Consider the following 18,168-nt stretch of genomic DNA (forward strand, 5'->3'; position numbering starts at 1 on the left):
TTCTAGTTTGGGTAAGGAATTCTCACAAGTGCCTTGTAAGACAACTGTAAGACTTACCAGTTGGTGAGACATAGAAGTTTTCATAAAGCAAAATATTTACTGCTCCTAATTAATCAAATTTTTTATCTTTGAACTGTCTGACAAGGTGACTATAAATAGTAGCAACAGTCATCTCTGTAGTGGCTTGGATCACAAGTTAGGGTTTTTTCACTTAGACTTGGCTTAAAGGTGGAATGCTGGGTACCTAGAATGGAGTTACACTTATTTTCTCTCAGTTTTAACAGTAGGACCTCTTTTTGGTATTTCAGAGGAAAAGGTAGCTCCAATTCTTGCAGCATCTGGGTTGGGAGATTCACTTGTTTATGAAAGTGTGTGTTTGAATTTCAGTTTCTGTGTCAATATCACACAATGAGAAACTGGTGCACTGGTGTACTGGTAGGTACAGTCCAGAGATAAAGCTGAAATGAGTTCTTGTCACCCTCTGCTCTTTCACAACATAAATATTTGAGGCGTTTGACCAAGGTGATGATTCTCTGAAATTTTAGGAGTTGAAGGTTATTGAGATCCTTTGATGTGTCAAATGTGGAAGAAGTTATATTTAAAGAAACCGTGGGAGACTTCAGAAAAGTAGTTATTTAGTACTTCAGACTGTGTTGAATTCTCTTCTATTGTTTAGCTCTCTCATTCATTTGACAAAGGTGAAATATTTTCTTTAGCATTCTTCTTTTTCCCCAAACGTGTATTTAAAAAGATAGATGAAGTATGAAAGAGAAGTGTGTATTAAAGATGGTGTGTGGTATTGTGAACTTGCTGGGGAATGCGTACCACCTTACAATGTGTGCCAATGCACATCATAATGCATATGTGGACCTTGACGTACAGTACTATGTCTAGTCAGTACTATGCACTCAGTAAAGCTCATCAATTAACAGAACCTCAGAAAATACTGGAACAGAAAAATACTAATTTTAAGAATGGGAATAAAAAACCATCAGGCACAAATTTGTAGGAAAAGGTTCTCTCTGGCTATCTAGTCCATCCATCTTCTGTCACATAGAAAGACTTATCAGGATATTGAAACTCTGAGAAAAGTTGCTTTATTGGCTGATCTGGAATTTCTGAGATAAGAGCATGTAATATGAAGCCTGTAGCTCCATGATCAAAATCAGGCTTTCATACTGTGCTAAATAACAGTAAAGCTAATTCAGCATTTTTGCTTTTCAGCAAAAGGGAAATATTTTATTACTGCTGTATTCATGTACGCTTGTATAGCCCTTTTGGGGCAGAAATGTCAAAATGGTGCGCACACTTTAAAACTAAGTAGTGCAGTGGAGATAAAAGTTTTTTCTATTTTGTAATATGTTGATAGTGACATAAGTTGTAATGAATAATAAAGAGTTTATTAAATATGAGATTATGAATCAGATACAGGCTTTATTTTTCTGACTATCTGGTCTTTTAATCAATCTCTGGCTCCAAAGGAATCAGAAAACTGATAAATGCATGATTTACGTTTCAGGAAAATACTTTCAGGGATAGTTTTAAGGGTTGCTTTTCAATCTTAAGGTATTAGAGTTGGAAGTAATCAGCTCATGACTTTTCAGACTTCTACTGGGTTAGACATAATAATTGATGGCGAAGATTTCGATCATAGTTTGGGACAAAATTCTAATGTTGCAAAAGATGAAAAAGATGCTGCAGGTGATAAGAAGGAAATCATACTTAATGTCAGAATGTTGTTGTAGCTGATATTATTTTTAGATAATTCCCTTGCTAAATGGAGATTTATTTTATGGTTTGGTATAAATGAATGAAAGTTACTCCAATTGTTATATTACATTTGAATTTGTTTTTTGGATTAAATATACTTATCAGAGTGATTCTCAACAGCTCTTGCAACAAAAAACCAGATTTATTGCATGCAAAAACTGCTAAAAGGTGCATTGGTAAAAAAACTGTGCTGGGTAGACATTTCTTCTTTGTTTGGCTGTTTTTTTGTTCACAGATGTTAGCTGTTTTGTATGGGAATAAAGGTGTTAGTTTATGAGTTTCTTGGAAAAAAAAGTTTAAAGGCTTTGAATGCATGAGATGTGTGGACTGAAGCGCCAGAGGACATTGGTGGAATGTTAGGTGAAACCCATAGGGAAATAATTCAACAGCAGCATCTGGAAAGGAACTGTATGTGGCTTTAGGGTTTACTTTTAATGCAAGTAGTTAAGATGAGATTAAATATAGGTGTTAGTATGTGAGAAATGGGGGAACAAGGTAAGTGATGAAGGTATATCATGTGGAATACTGGGATTAGGAAAAAGATTTAACAGAATCCACAGCTGATCACAGCTGAATTCTTAAAAGCCTGGAAACATAATTTGAATTGAACTATATGTTGGCTTCATATAAAGCAAAACAGCTTACATGAAGAATTTATTGGGGAAAGAGAAGAGAGAGGATAGGCAAGTTCCTTGGCCCTGCCGTGTCTCACTTTTGCCTGAATGGTATGAAGAAGACGGAAAGTTAAGCTACTAAGCCAGCTGGCTGTTGGCTATACAGAGAGGAATCAACTGGTGACTGAGAATTTTTTCTTGTCTCCCTGCCATTTTTTGATATTTAGGACTTGATTCAATTGCCTAAGCACAGTTGTCTGGTGCCGTGTAAGATGCCCTAAGGTAGCTGAGATGGCTTATAGGGTTGGCAGATATCAAACAGGATTTGTGGGAGACGTATGCCCTCTGGCATGATAGCTGGAAGTCAAGTGGGATGCATCTCAAACGCACGAGGTGCCTGTAATTAGCCATCTGACTTGTGCCCTTACTACTCGGCTGAGTTGTTTCATATGCTTTTGGCCATTGCTGACAGTGCTGAGAAGTGGCTTGATTCAGCCGGCCACGCTTCATTGCTGATGCCGTTTAAGATGCTCTATAATATCCTACTTTACCTGCAGCTGCTAAAAAAGGCACAGGTCCTGTGTCCTACATGCTGTGTTTAGGGAACCTTAAGACATTATATGTGAATATATAAATTGACTATACTGGGATACCTAGCACACCTGTAGACATAAATGTGTAGATACCTAAGTTCAGGTGTCTTAAAGTCCAGTTGAATCCTGCCATTAAGAACATTTCAGGAGATTTTGAGCTTAGTGAGTGGTATGGCTGGATTGCCATTTAGTCCCTAAGTATTATTATCTATCATCAGAGTTTCGAACAATCCTTTGGTCAAGATTATGTCTCACAGTAAAATGAAAGTACAGCTAATGGTAATACTATTAGATATTTTTTACTTATTTCATGCTTAGTTAACACTGACTCACTGGTCTTATTGCCAGTTTTACAACAACGCACATTTCTTTCTCATCTGTTGTACAACTTATTATCCAGAGTATGGAGGCTGAAAAAAAATCTTCCTAAATTTGTGAAGTCTAGAACTGGAAGCAATAAAAAATTAGGAAATCTCATGATTCATTTTGCCATGACAACCCTTAATCTTCTCAAATAGTCTGAAGTGATATGATCTAATTTTGTTTTTGTCTTTGTCATAGTTTCTCCAGTACTAGTCCATTTTCTTCTGCTTGTTCCACTTCACTGTTTTCAGGTTTGCATGATTAGAACACGTTAAAATCTTATTACATTACTATTTAATGTAATAAATCGGAAATTTAACCGGTTCAGCAGAAACTGTGACATATTGTTATGAGTACTTTTTAATAAGCTCATAAAAACTGATAAAATTTTTTAATGTTAAATAAAAAAATAAAAAATAAAAAATGTTTATTTAAAAAATAAAGCATTATACCTGTCTTTTTTCTAAATTTCATAAAAGGAAAATTTTCAATAGCTTTAATTACTATCAATTAAATGGGCAGAAAATGGTACTCTTTAAATATGCTCACATTTGACTGATTCCATTGTGAAAATGAAACATTTTTATAACATCAAGAACGGTGTAGTGTTCAAGATACCATAACTTCCTTCCTTCTATTGGGAAATTATTATGGTGACACTTTGCAGATGTTATTTTTCTGAAGAGCTTTATAAATTTTAAATTCTCCTGAAGGATGAGTTGCCAACAGTGGCTAAATAAATAACCATTAAACTACTGTCATTTTTATCAGTGTCTTTTGGGAAGAGAGCTATAGAAAACATAGTGGTGGGCCAGCTGTACTTGAATTAAAGATTTCCTTGATCTTTTAGGCACTGCCTTTGAACACAGAAGGTGATTTTGATGACAATAATAATTGAGAATAGTTGATTCACTTCCAACTTTTTACTTGAGTTCTTAAAAATCTATGCATAACTCACTTCTATTGACAATGAGGTATTTAAAGAGACTTATCTGATAGGGTGGATGGGCTGGCTTGTCAATGTATTCGTTTTTCCCCCCATTGATATCCCAAAGCATTATAAAGGGCAAATTACTTTCACATGTTGGTCTTGTAAGGATGATCATGCCTCTGCTTTTTCAGTGTGTGTGGAAAAACACCACTCTTTCTGCCTTCTAGAATTCTGTCTTCAGTCTTGCCTGTAAAACACCATACACACCATAATACTATTACCATAAATAATAGTAAAGGCAAGTGTGGGAGGTTTTGGCTCCAATGTCATCAGTATGCTGTTGATCTCAGTTCTCTGTATCCTTTTCATCCAGCCCAGATGGCAGAGTATAATTGCTTTTCCAGGCTTTGACCAAGATAGGGATATGGATGAAAGTGAGTTGGCTGCAAATCAACTTGGTTAATGGAGAAATGCTGCTTGTTAGCCAAGGGAAGCATTTAGGGAAATAGAAAAAGGTAATGTATACACCATGTCCTGAAAATACATTTTTAATTTTTGCTAAAGTGACTGGCTGTGTTGGCCTCTTACTAAGAACAGAGGCCTCTAGTACCATTTGTTATTAATGATTCCATTGTAACACAAGTCTACCTGTGGTTGTCTATGCTTCTGCTACCACCTGACTCTAGTATTACATTCCCTTCATCGTTATTTTGCAAGTTATCCAAAATTATCTGTGACTACAGCACATCTGTCTGCTTTTAGGTTGCATGAACTGTTAGCTGTAATTGACACTTGTATTCAAACCTCTGTGATTCCATGTGCTCTGCATTTGTTGAAAATAGCAACAAATGTTTTTTAGAAGTTGACAAGTCAAGTTGTCAGTGATAATTCAGAAAGTTCAGACTCATCCAGGAGACTGTTATTTGACAGATTTGGTCTATTTTTTTGTTCTGTCAGGTTGTGAATGATTTTATGTAAAATACAGACATGAATATTAAAGAAGCGATTTCTTTGTTTTCAAAGATTGTGAACAGTCTTTGGGTTTGATTTTATCCTTCTGAGTATTTGTCCTGTAATGCTGCTACTTTTTTTTCAGAGCATCCAACATCATGGCAGAGAATTGGACATGGTTTGCAGTTGCTCTTAGAACTAGCTGCTCCTTCTGTTAGACATTCAGTCCCCAGTTCGTGAGATTTCCTTTTTGCAGGGCTGTCAGAACAGTAGTTTTGGTAGCCTGCATCTGCCTGTGGAATTTTCTGATCCACTGGAGCTTGCATTTGGCAAATTTTAAGCCATGACCACCAGAAATGTTTGTGTGACTCTCTACTGACATGTAATAAGTTGGTGTCCTTGGCAGTATAGTTAGAATGTAGCATGGACTGTCATGATTTTGATGCTCACAATTTAAAAGCAGTAACTTCATGCAATTCAAGTGTTCACATTTCTTACCTTTGCTTATTAAAGGGAAAGGCTTCTAAGGGGCTGTAACTATCTTCACATCATAATCATTTTTATACATGTTTTCCAGTATACTTTCATTGGCTTTGTTTAAATCGAGATATCAAAATATTTGAAGAACAATAAGATTCAAAACCAATAGAATATGTAAATTAATAATAAATCTAGACTGCTGATATTTATATGCCTATATTTCTGCTAAATATTTATTTCTAATATTTGAAATAATACTAGTATTTTAGGTAATAATGATATTATCTATGTTTCTTCATGAATGTTTATATTTTGAATAGGTGATCTTAATAGATTTTGCTCTTTATCATTATGTAAGGTGGGAAATACAGCTTTTATTCATTTTCTATCCAGCATAGCCATTACTGTGTACCTGAGATAAAACCACTGGTTGTGTTGTGTTCTGTCATGTCACTGTATCTATGCTTTGCACAGTTTTGGAGGTTGAAAGCAATATATGAAAAGTTACAAAGCAAGGACTTAATCAGACCTGAAGCTAAAGAATATAGGCTAGCAATTCATGGTTTTATATGCTGCGACTGGGAAAAACACGTGCCCAGTGTAGTAGTTCAGTGTCGCTCTTCAGTCTTGGAAAGAATACTGTTACATTCTGTGTTCTCTTCAAATAATGGAGAGATCAAGAAGAAAATCTAGTTTATGAAGAAACTGAGAAGGTCATAAAGAAATACAGGATTATATTGTTGCAAGATCAGTATGGTAACCCGTGTGATTTGTTTGACTAAGAGTAGTAGTAGTTTCAGAATGCGTTCCAAACCCACAACATGATAAAATAACAATGAGGAATCTTTAAGGCTACTTGTTACTTCTGAACTTGTCAGTTCCTCAAGAAAGGGGAAAATGAGGAGTAGTCTAAGAATGAATGTCAGTTTAGTCTTTGATGTGATATGAAAAGTACAACAGAAAACAACTTGCATCCTTTCATGTATTTAAAAATGTATTAATAAATTATTAGAGCTTATGCTTTTAAAATAAAAGTGCAAGTAGACACCTCCAAACAGTATTCAAATATATGACTACCCTTTCAATTAAACAAAACAGAAAGAGCCATGGTTTCAATGTGTGTGTATTCATAGTTCAAGCTGAGTTCACCTGAATTGATTATACAAGGCAAATTATATGTTGGAGGGAGCTGCAGGTTTTGTTTGCATCTCTGAGCAGCTAAGCACATCCACTGTAAGCGAAAGGGTGAACTCCAAATCATAGAAAACAATATTCAGCAGGTGTTTCACACGAAGTATGTGAGAGTTGACCTCTTCTGATCTAGTATAAAGGAAAATAGTCTGAGAAGTGAGGAATTCCTTCTCTTGTTCCCTCTGTTAGACTCCTGCAGACAGAGATTATATTGATTTATTAACTCTGTAGCTCTTTTGGAAAATGTGCTATTTTGTGTTTGGCCTGAAAGAAATGTCCTTTCATACAGAAAGGAGTTGCTTATTTGATTTGCTACATCTTGTTACATTTTGCTAAGACCTGGGAGATACTGTGCTGTGAAATCAGTTTGCACACTTAGTACCCCTCTGCTGATTCTCTGTGCAGTAAGTGATTTAGCACAACTACGTGTCATGCCTGAGTTTTCTTTTTTATCAGTGGAGTTGTATTTATGTATCAGACAGTGCTCTTTTACTGTTAGTTGGATTTTGGTGTATTTTTTCATGTCAAACCCTTGTTTGTTGCTTGAACAAGACATTATCCTTTGGGATTACTCTCATAGCATCTGATAGCCGTAGCCTCCACTGGGTAAGGAGATGGTGCAGCAGGATCAGAGAGAGTTAATGTACAAAGCACTGACTTTCAGATGTAGCTTATGACTGCTCCTGCTCTAATCTGGAGCATGTGATATTACTGGCCTCCATCAACAAAGCTTCTACTTACAGTGCTAGCCATTAGCAACTACTGCACTTTTTTTTTAGGTACAACTGATAGAAAGGGGCAAAGAGAGGGAGAAATAGGCTGCATTCTACTCTCAGCACAGATGACTTGGGGCAAAGAAATGCTCAAGGAGTGTATATCTGAACTGGATGTCAGGGAGCAAGGATCAGATATTGCAGTGAACTCTAGAATAAGAAATTTCTCTCAGTTTGATTGTCACGGAGCAGCGAGGGCCAGCAGCTCCCTAAGGGAGGGGAGCTGAGGGTGGTAATAGGGCTGGCAGGTCACCAGCCAGGGCCCAGTCTCACAGTAGCTAAGTGACGTGAGCAGAGTAGGCCTAGAGGTGGTAGCCGGGTTCAGGAAAGAGTCCAGGCCATTGGGCAAGTTTGTGGTGATAAGGGAGGTCCAAGGTTACAGCTAGGAGTGCAGGTCAGTGAGTCAGGGTCAGGATTTGGTCCAGTGATGGTAATCAGGGTTGGCCACGCAGCCCAGTCACCATCAGGCGGGTCCATAGTGGTGAGAGAGGTCCAAGGTCAAACTGGAGAGTCAGTCCATGGGTCAAGGTCTGGATCAATGTGAATGCTCTGTTTACAGAAGAGTTACGGGAAAACAAGGAGGCAAGAATTCAGTTAATCTGAATTGCTTCTAATGCGTAGCTTGGGCAGAAGAATAGAAATCATGCCAGTTGCTCCAAAGAGATGCTCTGAAACAGGAATTAGAATCCTCTGCATTGGACTGATGCTGCTTAAATATCCATGTGCTACATGTTGCCTTTCATATACCTGGAAAATTGTTGATGTGTAAGGTATCAGTTGCTGAGGGTATATTTTGGATTGAAATGATCTGCTACAAGGGGTAATGTTACTTCCTCTCTCCTATGTATTTATCTGTATTCCAGTTTTTCAGTGAGAAGGAGCTTAGAGGCAAAGATAAAATGTGGCAGCAGGATGGATTGGCAATCATGTCAGCAAGGAAGGGTGAAAACTTAATTTAGAATGACGAAAAGAATACATTGCCTACTGAGCTCTTGGAGGAAGTCAAAAGAAGTTCCTCCAATTTCTCTTGATAACTCATTAGATGATACATAGTTCATTTGAGGCAGATGTCTACTTGGGATTAAGACACCTGAATTAAGGCATAAGTAGGTCTCTACAGTTGTGCAGACCTAGGACAGAACTCAGTTGCCTAAACATGGGTGCCTAGTGCCATTTGAAACACTTAGGATATATGAGACATCCTTATGGGGTAGGCATATCCTGTACATTGTAAAATGCACAAGAGACCTGTTTCCTCCTGGAGTGGCATTCAGTCCCCAAGCAGTTAAACAAACCTCGTGATTGAGATCATCAGCCACTAGGTGTGAACCTTAGGATGACCTGAATTATTCTTTATCTCCATCAGCCATATTAAATAAAGCTCCTTCAGCTGCAATGGGAATTTAGACATCTAGTATGCCTTCAGACACCTGCATGGGGGGAACCATTTAGAAGCTCAGTTCAGTTGCCTAACAGATGTGTCTAGTGCCATTTAAGATGCCCTGCAGTGTATAGACATCTTGATAGATTTGAAATGAGACCTACAGTAAATGGGCGAAGTGGGACCCATGCCCTTCCTGAGCAGCACTTGGGGGCCAGAACTCTTAAGTCATCCAGAATGACTCCAGGTACATATGTTTAGACAGCAGGAATGAGCTGAGGTTTCTTAACCTTGAGCTGAATACCACTCTTAAAACTTGTCTTCTGTAGCTTTGGAAGACCTATTCTAAAGGATTTCCAAAAGAAATAGTAATATATAGAAGGTATTTTGCTTTTTTAAATTTATAACTGTATGTCCATGAGTAGTGTAGTTAAGAGTGTGACTTTAATTTTCTAGTTTTGTGTAAGAATATTATTCTTAACACAGAAACATTTTTTTACAATCTCTGGAGCATTCCCTATTAATGTCATCTGTTACCTTTTGAACTGTCAATTCATCAGAATTCTGCTCACTTGATAGAATTCTTTTTACGAAATATTAATTTCTAATTTTTAAATAGAAGTCATAGTTTTTTCTTATTATTTGTTAGTTAATATTAGTTGCACTTTATGACCTTTGTCTTTACCATTAAAGTCCTCTTTGTAAACAGGATTAGATCAAACAACTGGCCACTCCAGCAGCATAAGTATTTATAGTTTAGTTGAATTCCCCTGTGTTTAAAATCGTATTTCTTCTGTTTTCATATGAATGACTTGTATTTTATTGTAAACAACCCTGCAACAATTTAATAAGTATACGAGCAGATTATATTAGAATTTAATAATTAATGGAAGTGACAGTAGACATTTTAGAGCTATTACTTCACAATAGAAATCCCTACAGTGAATTCTCAGTCAGTTCAGGTAATCTCCTGATATATGTAAATCACTACTCTTTCATGAGCTCACACAAGCCCTTTAATAAAAGTTGTAAGCACATTCAAATTAAATTTGAAGAGGTGGACTAAAGTAATACCTGTAGGTTTAATCCCCAGTATAAAAGAGATGTAGACATACTGGATCAGATCCAGCAAAGGGCCGTGAAGATGATTAATGGATTGGAGCATCTGTCATATGAGGAGAGGCTGAGAGAGCTGAGAGTGGAGAAAAGAAGGCTCAGGGGGATCTTACCAATATGTACAAATACCTAGTGGGGTGAATAAAGAAGACAAAGTCACTGACAGGACAAGAGGCAGTGGGCACAAACTGAAGAACAATAAATTCCATTTAAAGATCAGAAAAGTCTTTTTTTACTGTGAGGGTGGCCAACACTGGTACAGGTTGCCCAGGAGTCTCCATCCTTGGAGATGCTCAAGACCCAACTGAACATGGTTCTGGGCAACCTGCTTTAGCTGACCCTGCTCTGAGCAGGGGTAGTTGAACTAGATGATCTCCAGAGGTCCTTTCTGACCTCAACAATTATTTGGTTTATTCCAGATAAGTTAACTCTGCATTTAACTAATTTTATTCTGTAGTGATTTACTTGTATTTTATATTTTGCCCTCCTGTGGACAATCTCCAGTTGATTGAATTCTGTTTTGAAGTAGGAAGTCCAAAACTAGACATAGTATTTCTACTCATTAAGTGGCAGGCTACTGTTTTATCTATGACATTCCTGTTTATAACCTAGGATTAGATTTGCCATTTCATTGTCTTCAGAGCATGATGTTATTGACTCTTATTCAGTTTGTTATTCATTTTAATATCCCAGTCCTTTTCTATAGAACTGTTTAGTCAGGTACTCTCTATCTTCTGTTTTACAAAAGTCTTTTTTGGGGGGGGGTCAAAATTACTAAAATGGAGAAATAAGCATGATAGAATTTGTGAAGGACAACATGCAAAAATTCTTTTAATTAGTCAATCAGCATCAGATACAATAAGGATAGTTCTAAGTGTTGTGTTATGTGTTGCTTTTATTGAAATGCATCATATTTATTTCTCTAGTATGTCAGTGGAATTTTGAATTCCAGTCCTGTTGTCTAAAGCATTTGCAACTGCTTCATTTGTGGTATTTCTATGTTATCATTCAGGTCATGAATATGCAATGATATCATAAGAAAAATTTACTTAATGAAAGCTTCTTAAGGGCTGATGAGTTTTTTTGCTAGTCATGGCCTGTTCCTGGCTACTGTTCTCCCAGTGGTCATGTCAGCAGCATACGGCAGAAGTTCTAGGATGAATACTCATTTTATCTTTACTGAGGGATATTCACCAGGTGTGTCCCACTGTTTTCTGAATATCTGTATATATTATTTGTATCTCACAGGTGAATATTCTCCATTTTCCCCCTAGTTAACTTGGGAATTAATATGTTTTATGTCTGCCTTCCAGTAGTGTGAACTATATAAACAAGTCTCTGCAATACCACCTCAATCATTATTTGATTATGTACTAAGATTTTAATTTCTTCCTGTTTATTTCCTCTATGTCTTGTAAAGTTGAGAGACATCTGTGTTGAGAAGATTGACCACTGTTTTCTTTATTCTCCTTCCAGCAATTGTATTATTTATCTCAGAGCCTTCTCCCAGTTTTTGGGCATTTGTCCATGTCACTGCAGATATACGTATGGAGTTATGATGCTACCTCCCTGCTGATCCTTGTTTAAAACTGCTCTCCTGAATAATTCTTCCTTGTACAAGGTGGACCTACCTTTGTTCAGTTGTCCTCTGTGCCAGAACACCACCTTGTGGAAAAGGAAAGCAGAGCTTCATCTTCGCTTGGTTAGAAAGATTGAAGAGACTTGAACCTCCAGATTCTTCTCTGTTACTTTTGGGTCCTTTCAGTTACTTTTGAGCAGCTCTGGATAATATTTGCCAGTGCTGTTAGTGCCCATATGAATGAGCTGCATGGAATAAAAATCAGAAGGCTAAGGAACCTCAGCACCTTTACTAGAAATAGTGAAGCAGTGACAGAACTTTAAAAAGTGTGTTTATTTAATTTGATTACATTTATGGTTATGTTAAGAAGATTATACTGCTCTAATTGAGGGTTACTAGGTTTTTCTATAATAAACTTGTATTTTCAGCTATTTATAGCTCAGGGAAAATGTTTCCATACAGAAATTTGGCATTCGGTGTCTGAAGCTGAATGGTACGGTTTTCCTTTTTCTAATTCTTTTAAAAAGACTCTTTGGCTGCATTCTATTTTGAGGGAGGCAATTTTTTTGTGGTTTTATATGCTTTTTGTTCTCCCTTGGCAAGGCTTGCTACATGGAAAAAACAAGTTTTCCAGGCTCTTAGTCTTTTATGTCAACTATTTCCTTTTTGATATTTCAAACATTGTACTTTGGTAGTCATTACTTTTTAACAGAGCCACTATATAGTTCAATAAGCAGTCACCTCTAAGTATCTACCGTAACTACTTTTTATACTTTGTTACATAAAAATATGTGGTATAATACAATTTAGTAAATATTTTTTTCTGAAACAAAATTATTTACCTGACATGTTTAGTGTTTGATGTAAATACTTGTGTATTTCTGTAAAGTTCACCTTTTTTTGGATTCTCTTAAAATATAAAAACTAATTTTCATTTTTCTATTTATTTCTATTTATATTTTCTATTTATTATCTGTAGACCATTTAATGCCGTACGTGAAGGTGTCGAAATTCTCTAACTTTGTCTCATTGTTGGTTCTGAAAATCCTTCTTTTTACCCAAGGGGATGGTGCACATTTGGAATCATCCAGTTAGAGTTCAGGGAACTTGATCCCTCAATTCACAAAGCCCGAGTCCTGGTTAAGGTCTGATGCCGTCCAGATAGTAAACAGAGAAGTGTTTAAACTCTGCATAAGTTCTTAAAGACTTCAGTCTTTTCTGTGGATTTGAAGCTTGCCTAGTGAATGCAGATGGCATTGAGCCTGGCACAGAATGTGACTGGTGGCTCAGGTGACTTCTTCAGCTGTGTTTCAAGTGATGTCCAAATATTCTGCAAGTGTGACACTGTGATCAGAAGACTTCCCAAGAAAGCAGGGAGTCTCTTTTTTCTTCCCAACAACATTGTCAAGTACATATCTCCAACGTCTTGGAAGAATGTCCTAACAGCTAGTCACTGAGTATTCATTCATAGGACAGGTGAGATTAAGGTGAAGGAGGTACTCCTTTACTCCTCTGATTCAACTCGGGCCACAGAACGGAAAAATGCTAGCGTCATCTTAGCAGAAGATGGTACATGTACTCTTACAGTCTCTAATTTGTTTCTGAGTTTTATCCAATGATTATGCACTGTAAAATGCATAAATAGTACACAGGGGCCTGAACCTAAGTATTCTGCCTCCCTTTTACTTGCTTGTTATCTGAAGTTCAGCAATGCAGCACGAGAGAAATTATTAGCTATGTTGGGGAGAAGGATGATCAGAACAGAATTTGTGACATAAGTAAGAAACTGGCTGAGGAGGAAGTAAGAGATAATGTCGAAAGCAGATTTAGTAGACCAAAGAGACGTTGCTGGTAGGGTTCCTCAGGTCTTTTTTTAGAACATGTTTCTTCTATAGCACTAACCCATATTTTTTGAGATAATATATGTTTGTATTAAAATAAGGTAATCATGTTAGTCCAAATGTTTTCACCAGAAAATATCAAGGTGGTAAGATCTGCTGATGACAGAAAGACAGGAGACGTTATCAATACCACACTGGATGCCACACAGGAGGAAATGAGTGACCCTGAAGACAGGAGCAATAAATGTACTATAGATGAAACTAGTTGAAATTCAATGCAAAGTAAGACTCTTCTGGACTCAGAGCCAAGATATTTAAGCTGTTCATCAGGTTGAAGAGTGTAAGGATTTGTCTGTAGTACTGCCTTGAGTTTCCACTATGTGGCCCTTGTGAGAGTCATCCCGTACATGGTTCTCAGTGTCATGTTCAAGAACAGTGAATTCAAGTTGGGACTAACCAGTGAACAGGAAGACTATCGAGAAAATCAGGGGGTGAGAGAGACCTGGACTATGGCTTAAAGAGATTGTATGCCTGTAATATCACAGATGGAGAATAAAAATCAATACTTGAATGCCTTTCTGCAATGTCCCTTCCAAACTTCTGTCCCCCACGAAATCCAAGGGTGCAGTCATCCCCTGTATGGCTGTGTGAATGGCTGCTGCATGTGCTGTAGCTTTGTGAATTGTTCTGTAAAGACAGGTACAGCTCTTTGATTTCAGCAAAAGTTTCACCACAGTAGGAACTGAATAGGATTTACAGGATTTGGCCTAGAAATTGAACATTTTTGCCACCAAAGTTTTATGGACATTTTTCATTCTCTAAATTAAGCTTTGGTTCACATAATCTATTTTAGCTCCTTTTTTTTTTCCAGTCACAGCTTTACTCATAGTGCAGCTGTGGCATTTGTCTTGTAACAAGAAGGATCTGATAATCATGAAATAACCCAGATTTATGCCCGTAGTGCTGAAGCAGTGCCATATTTGTGAAAATAACTTAAAAAAGAGAAACGATATACAGCAGATGTGAAGGTTTTACCTTCACATTTAAGTAGGTTTATACTGTCAGCGAGTGTGGGCTTAGCACAGCCTGACAGAGTTTTAACTTACCAGATGTTCCACGTGATCAAATAGATACTATACAGCTGTTTCCCATTCTTTTTACTGGGCTCAGATAAATACACAGTAAATGCTCTGAAATATGTTTATTGTATTTTGGCTAGTGCTGCAGAGAACTTACTTTTATCCACAGGCACCGAGAATGCAGGGAGAAACCAAAGGTGCTGTAGGAGTGCTCATTTTCCGTTATTGTGAGGAGAAATTAGCAGCCGTTTAGTTGAAACAGCCCTGATGGTACTAGCCAGGGAGGGATGAAAAATGGGTTTTTCATCTGATTGTATGATGTGAGATTAGCGGCCATATTTATGCACTGCAGAAGTGACCTCTGGTCTCTGGGCGAGCTGTGACTCCCGCGGGCGGGAGCCGTTCCCCTGGGCTGACAGTGTTGTCTTTCCCATGGCGTTTAACTCTCAGGGGAGGTGGTGGGTGCCGCGGGAGCAGCCGTCCCGCAGGTAGCTCACGCTAATCCCAGCACAGGCTTTCAACACTGGAGTGGAGACACTGGGTTGGATTCTGTATTCAGTGCAACACAGAAAACAGGGCGTCTCCAGAGCTCCTGGCAAGGCTGCCTGCGTCCCTCCTGTCTGCTCCTCCAGGCGCGGGCAGCGTGCCCCAAGTTGGCCATTTGATGTGTTTTTAAAGACACACAGCTTTTGGGGATTAGTCTAAGCAACTGCTCTGAACTGTTTCAGTACTTAAAGGCCCAGGTTATGTTAACTGCCACACCTGTCAACTTGATTCAATAACAGAGCAGCTAAATAATAAAAAAGGAAGTTTCATTTCCCTTCACTTTTCTGCTCTTGTTTCTCCTTCCTCCCCCTCCAGCTCCCCATGCTCTCCTTAGCCCTTTGACCTTACTGCTGCCTTCCTTCCCTCCTGTCACTGTCAGCCTCCTGCCTTTCCAGAGCTGCTCTTACACCTGGAAAATTCTTCTTGTCTACCAGGGGCCTTCCTTGTTCTCCTTTAAATCCTTCTTTAAAACCTTCACCTACAGGCAGAGGAATTACTTTCATCTTTCATTAATAATCTCTTCAGCGTTGTTTGACTGCTCTGTTCTTTTCAGATTTATAGCCTAGTCTTGCAAACGTTTACAGAGGAGAAACTGTTCAGCTAAATTGAGAACATTCAGTTAGAAGTTTGGAGGACTGGATCGTTCGTTGGGAAACTTTTTGAAATGGGAATATTTCTCACTCCGTAAAACACAATGTTCATTTATGGGTTTAGGTACATTTTTATAATAAACATTTGTGGCCTCAGAGGAGCAGTGGAACATGCACATGGATAACTTCTGCTTTTAACTTTTATTCCCTAACTCAAGGTGTGGAACATGTTCTTACAGATTTTTAAAGGCCGTGAGCAAACTTAATGTTGACAGTATGACTTTATACCCAGAATCATATGAGAGGACAAGTACAAGCTGTACCTTTGATCTTGGTGACTTTCATTGTTTTGTGTTTCAGTATTGATTTTTATTTCAGGAATCTCAAGCATCTGGACTGCCTGAGTACATAAAGATTGTAGAAGTTGGGCCAAGGGATGGATTACAAAATGAAAAGGTAATTTTTCTCTTTTTTTTTTGTGTGTGTGTTTTGACATGGATGTCAGTGTTATTTTCATTGTGTAAAACACGTACATCCTGCTAATCATGTTTCTTCCATTTTGTACTATAAATATATTTATTTCTTTTTGTATTAATAACTGTTTTGTATATTAGAATAAAAGTATATTACTATTTAGCCAGATGTTAAATCATATAATTTCTTTCTATACTTAATTAACTAGCCTTTCTGTTACTCAACTGCCATTTCTTTTTCTGGAATTTGTCTTGTCAGTCAATAACATCCTGTCATGACATAATTGCTATAAAACACTGGCTATCTTCATAATACGTGTTTGTGCTACAAGTGCTACTATACTAGGAATAGTACAATAGGTTTTGTCATACTTCCTGCTGAACAGGCATGGAAAAAAAAAGAAATTACTCTTTTGATAATATTATTTGCCTGAAGGGTGGTAGGGAAGCATGGAAGAAGATTGAAAGAGACTATGTGAAAAAGGGTACATGTATCAAAACAGTCATCTGTTTCCACAAATAGGAGGATAAGCTTACATATATCGTTGTTACTGATATCAAAGGTGTTAGTAGTATTAACAGAATGGAATTACTCTGCCTCAGCTGTGGAGCTTTTTTCCCCCCATTTTTCTCTGGTTGGACTATTCTGTGTTACTATTTCCTTTGTTGCTTCTTTGCTAGGTTGGTGTTTGATTACTAACAATTAGTGAGGCCAGATCTATAACCATTTACACAGAAGTGCTTCCTCATTCTTTTGTGGTGGACAAAAAATGAAGTAGGATCATGTATACTGCCTAGTGCTTTCCTTATGCGGTAGCTTCCTACTGTCAGGAAACAGTATAGTTATGGTATAATGTATGGATATGCTTCATTATTTAAAAAAAAAAAAGGTATTGATTATGTACTGAGAACATTTAACTTACAAAAGTTTCTTACTGCATGAAATACTTTACTATAGTATGTCTCTATGTCCATAGGTGATAGTCCCAACTGATATAAAAATTGAGTTAATCAACCGGCTTTCCAAAACAGGCCTGCCTGCAATAGAAGTGACCAGTTTTGTTTCATCCAAATGGGTGCCTCAGGTATGTAAAATCATCGCCATTCAGAACTATTTCAATTTAAATGCCATTCCATGCAGTGGAGTTTTCCAGTAGTATAGCCCGTATAATTATACAAGAAAATGGAACAGAAATAATGTTGTTTATTTGTAAAATTGGATGCTGTTGTCAGACACCATTTCCACAGTTTTCAAGTTTTATGCTTTTATTCAGGTCAGCTGAAGTTGGGCTAATTATTAAAAAGTAGTCAAAATTGAAGAAAAGCCAGTAAGCTGTGCAGAAAGCTAGTTAAATCCCTAACTCAGCAGCAGCAAGAGCAGGTTGCTCCAGGAGGAAGCCAAGCATGATAACAAGGGGAGCAGAGGCTGTAGCCTTGTTGACCAAAGGGCAGTCCAACAGTCTGGGAGAGCAGAGCAAACCTGGTGAGGGTAACCAGGGCAGCCAAGAGTACACATACTCCGGTGAGTCCGCATTGATGCGGCAGGTCCCAGGTTAAGCTGGGAAGTCAAGTCTGGGAGACATAGTCAGGATCCAATCAGTAAGGTACATGGCTAAGCACGGGCTTGGCTGCTGCTGTACAGCTCCACTGTTTCTCAGGCAGGGAGGAAGCATGAGAGTGTCTCAGCTTAAAAGTTGCCGTGAAGCAACTTTTACTGTGAAGTTGAGTGAAAAGGGAGGGTAGGCCACGTTAAGACTTCTTAACAGAGCTGTTTGGGGGAGCCTCTGCTGATCTGCGTTCCAGCTTTTATTGAGGAGCTCCAAGGCTGATTGAGGCTTCTCAAGTTGCTGTCTTCCTATCAATGAGCTGGCCTTGAGTGCAGACAGCTAAACTCTTA

At 37.8% G+C, this 18,168-nt stretch overlaps 1 protein-coding gene across 1 annotated transcript in view; it reads left to right on the forward strand.

Annotated features, from left to right (window-relative positions):
* The window catches only part of HMGCLL1 (3-hydroxymethyl-3-methylglutaryl-CoA lyase like 1), an 82,035-nt gene that overhangs the window by 7,227 nt on the left and 56,640 nt on the right, over positions 1-18,168 (forward strand). The window contains exons 2-3 of the mRNA XM_050894225.1: positions 16,177-16,254; positions 17,249-17,356. Of these exons, the coding sequence (XP_050750182.1) occupies positions 16,177-16,254; positions 17,249-17,356 (186 nt within the window). The remainder of the gene's footprint in view (positions 1-16,176; positions 16,255-17,248; positions 17,357-18,168) is intronic.

Source organism: Gymnogyps californianus, chromosome 3 (assembly GCF_018139145.2).
Source record: "Gymnogyps californianus isolate 813 chromosome 3, ASM1813914v2, whole genome shotgun sequence".
NCBI lineage: Eukaryota > Metazoa > Chordata > Aves > Accipitriformes > Cathartidae > Gymnogyps > Gymnogyps californianus.